Below are 4370 nucleotides of genomic sequence, written 5' to 3' on the forward strand. Positions count from 1 at the left end.
CTATTATACATTTTTGTTGTGTGTGTGTGTGTGTGTGTGTGTGGTTACATGGTCGGTCAAATTGACAAACGTTGTAATAGAGTTAGGGTAGAAAAAATAACAGATAAAAAATATAAAGTTTTATTGAAAACAAAAACTTAAAATGTATTTAAGAGGTCTTAGAGATTACACAAATCAAATCTGAAGTTTTTGAGATGAAGAAAAAGTATTTTTAATTTTAACATTTCACGGGCTTTTCAAAACAAATACTCTATATGTTCACGGACAAATCTTTTTTTTAGTTTATTTAAAATACTTCACAAAAAAAAAGATTTTTTGTGTGTGAAAGGCTTATAATGTTACTGAAAGACTGCCAAATTTCGTGAAGATATACACTATATATTGTAAAAGTTAGAAGTGTCAAATCTATAAAGACTTTAAACAAGAGGTCACGTGGTTGATGAAATTGATCAAGCACGTATTGAGAGAGCAGAAGACTTGTAAATGTTTGTGGTTGTATAATCATTTTTAAATCTACCGTTATTTTGCTAAAAAATCGGAGGATTAAAAATATTTCCTGATTTTTATGAAACCATGTATGTTTGTGTAGTCTTTTAAACTAAAGTGGATGATGTAATGTCACAAGACTACAAATAATGTTGTTATAATCATAGCACACACAATTTTACCAGAAAAACCAGTCGTTTGTTTTTCACTCTTCTGCCACTGAGGTTTTTTTTTTTTCTCAAGCATCTTTAATTGTGCTTGTATGTGAATCTGAAAATGGGTATTGATATGATAACACAAATTTGTAAAAGATTCATTGTCTGCCAATTTGGTGCTTATATCACTGTCATCTTAGGTTTGTCCTCTTAATAAAAATATTTATTATTAATTGATAAATATAACTTTTTTTAATTAATCCATTATAAAAGTGTGATTTTTTTTCCATTTTTATCAAAACATAAGAATTGGAAGTGTTTATTGTAGCTTTTTTTATACCACTTAATTTTTCTGTCATGCTCTTGGCAGATTGTCCCAAAATGCTGTACCTCATTCAGACTTGACAGAATTTTTTAAGAGAGTAGTTTTATGTTACTGTTCAGTATTGTCATGTTTATAGCTGAGATGGTGTGTTGAATAACTCTGTACATATTCCACAAGCTTGTATATCATCAAGTGATTTATATCATTTAACTTAACAATTTGTCTTTAATACAAACAGCTCATCTACAGGAAAAGTTTATAAATGAGTGCTTCTGTTTTGCTGATAGTTTTCAAAATGTGTATGCTATGCAGATCAAAAACATTTGAGTCTAATATTACCATTAAAATGAAAGACTTGAAGCAAAAGTTTTTTATGAAAGTTTATGCCTAGAAACAGATTGAGCAAACATTGTAGATCTTTGTCTTGTATTTCTAAATCATGATTTATAATTATTGGTAAGTAACATGAAGGAAATATAATAAGCTTTTTCTTTGTATTTTGCTTTTAGCTGAGTTTGTGAAATTGTGGGAAGGTCGCCTAATCAATATTCACCCATCCCTTCTTCCATCCTTTCGGGGCAGTCATGCCCATCGTCAGGTACTTGAAGCAGGTGTTAGAATCACTGGGTGTACTGTCCACTTTGTAGTAGTAAGTAACATTTACTCTTTTACCCTACATAAGAAATGTCTAAGTATATGATTAGACCAGTTTTGTAAGTAAGTACACTTTAATTGTTTTCAAAATTTAACAACTTTGTGAATCATTTTGTTATGCTATTAGTATCATGAAATAAGCAAGTTTTACAGACAACTTAAATTTAACCTACATGTAATATGTAAATACAAAGATAGGGTTTTGATTAATGAAAATTTGATAGTGTTGTGGTAGTGTAGTCTTGTTCTGTATTCCTCATGAAAACCATTCCAAGGAACAGATTAGAATGATAGGTGAAACCAATTGGTATCTCGGGAGACAGTGCCTGGTAGGCGACATAATTTGTTTGCTCTGAAAAGTTGATTGCATAAATTTTATCAAAGTAGTATACAATACAATAGTTTGCATTTCTTCTTAAAAGTTTTTCCACTTTATTTCTGGACTTTAAAAAAAAAGTAACCTAAAATTGGTCATTGTAAATAAAAGCTGTCTTAAAGTATAGTTCTTCTATAGTCACAGTAGGACAGGTTTCTTACAAAGTTAGTAAGGCTTGAGGGGGTGGGCTTATATCAAGTTTTTTCTGATTCTAACCATGTAAAGAAGTGTAAGTACATGTGTTTAATGTTTAATTATGTATTGTTAATGATATGGTTTGAATGAAAGATCTGCAGACAGTAACATACCATTATAGCTGGAGGTAAAAACTATGTATTTGAAAATATCATTTTGACTTGAAATTTACCCACCAAACTCCCAAAATGAATAAGTATAGTTGTTTTAACAAGCTCAAGTTTATTACAAATGTATACTAGATAAGATGTAACACCAATCAAAATCTGTACTAAATTGTCAGTTCTAGCTGATTGTGAAAAGTTTATTGTACTTAAAAAGAAAATGCTGGTTACTCATGTTTACATGTAACTTTGAAGCCTGAAGTGGATGCTGGTCCCATAATCTTACAAGAAGCTGCCCCAGTGTTTCCTTCTGACACTGAAGAAGTATTAGAAAATCGGGTAAAGAGTGTTGAACACAAAATTTATCCACGTGCATTGGAACTTCTTGCTCAGGATAAAGTTGTGATGGAATCTAATGGGAAGGTAGTTTGGAAGCTGTAGGTTATAACCCTGCAGGTTTTCTCATTTTATTATACTTCCTAGAAAAACAATATGCCAATATGAACATTACCTTTTTTTTTTTTTAATTAATAATAATTTGTTTCTTTAACCCGTTGAGACTTGACTGATAAACTAGAATTTTTGTGAGAAAGTGAAAATTGAGATCAGACAGGATTCAATCACATCATTCTACTAATTCGACAGATACTTAGCCAACAAAGTTACCATGTCTTGAATGTAGCAAATCTCAGTTCTCACTTCATGGTTATTAAAGGAAAATTTTTCCAAACTAATTTCATAAAAACAGCATGCATCATGTTGCATTAGGATATTGTGTTAGTCACATAAGTTTTGTAACTTAAAACTCTTGTTGAAGTTTCTGTTAAAAGAAAAACACATTCTTTTTATATAAAGCCTAACAAGTTTCTTATATTCCTCCATGAAGTCTTATTTTTAATGTGTGTTTCAAGTATTAAGAAGTACCTAATATGTATATGATACAAGGAAATGTGTTATGTTGTATTAAATACATAGGAATATTAAGAATAACTTAAATAAGGAAATTTTGAAATTTAGTCTCAGACTTGTGCTCATCTAATATTACCTTGTGTTTATTTGTTTGATAATTTTTCTTTGTAAAAATACAATTACTTCTTTTTTTTGTGCTTTTGGGTAAAACAGTGATGAATTTAGTAGAAATTAATAAGCCTAATTTGTAAAAAAAAAGGCACAAATAGATCAAATATTGAAAATTAAAGTTTTTTCCTGAATCGTTTCCAGTTCCAGTATTTAATAAAAAAAGTGCATTTTATGTTTATTTGCAAACATCTATTATATCTTATAATACTCAAATATTTTACAATATCTTGCCAGTGAGTATAAAGAGAGTAACAAATTAAAATTTATCCAAAGAAAGATCTCAAGAATTATAAGTACAGATGTATTTTTTAATTATTTTAATGAAAAACCTTTTGTAATATTTTTATTTGTTAAGTAAATAACTCTATAACAGTATTTATAGTAACACTTTTCTTTGGGACAAAAGATCAATAAAAAATATTTTAACATCATTTGGTGAAGTAATTTATAACTAATTTCTTTTATTATAAACTTTCAAGACTGTGAATACTTTTTACTGTTTTTAACATGTAAGAACATTTTTTTATATTATTAACTTTAAATAATTCAATTAACCAGATACAATGGTACGTGTGGAATTATACTTTGCTGACTTTTGTTTTGTTTACTGAAGTTTTTTATATAAATATAAATCTTTACCAATAAATACTTACTTTTCTAGTTTTGTGTCTTTATTGTCTTATGGAAAAATTGACTTTTGATCACAAGAAAAATGTTTTGTGCTAATTCTACCACGTTATTAAATAATTTATTGTCACATCTGTTTCAGTTACTTACCTAGTTACTGTTAAAGTAAATGTCCTACTGTTCCCCTCACATTTCTGTTTATAAATATATTTGTCTGAAAACTATTTATAACAGTTGACAACTGGGAAGGATTTTAACACTGGAATTTTGTTTTACCACCTGTCTCACGAAAGAATGTAACAGAAGATATTTCATTATTCATCAATAAACAAAATTAATATTGAATCCAAGGTTCCACACTGAACATG

The 4370-nt window shown here is 28.6% G+C and overlaps 1 protein-coding gene across 4 annotated transcripts in view; it reads left to right on the forward strand.

Annotated features, from left to right (window-relative positions):
• The window catches only part of LOC106464511 (trifunctional purine biosynthetic protein adenosine-3-like), a 37264-nt gene extending 34375 nt beyond the window's left edge, over positions 1–2889 (forward strand). For all 4 annotated transcript variants that reach the window (XM_022392242.1, XM_022392243.1, XM_022392244.1 and 1 more), the window contains 2 exons: positions 1476–1615; positions 2551–2889. In XM_022392242.1, the coding sequence (XP_022247950.1) occupies positions 1476–1615; positions 2551–2736 (326 nt within the window). In that variant the 3' untranslated portion in view covers positions 2737–2889. The remainder of the gene's footprint in view (positions 1–1475; positions 1616–2550) is intronic.
• The last annotated feature ends 1481 nt before the right edge of the window (positions 2890–4370 follow it).

This window comes from Limulus polyphemus, unplaced genomic scaffold, assembly GCF_000517525.1.
Source record: "Limulus polyphemus unplaced genomic scaffold, Limulus_polyphemus-2.1.2 Scaffold1671, whole genome shotgun sequence".
NCBI lineage: Eukaryota > Metazoa > Arthropoda > Merostomata > Xiphosura > Limulidae > Limulus > Limulus polyphemus.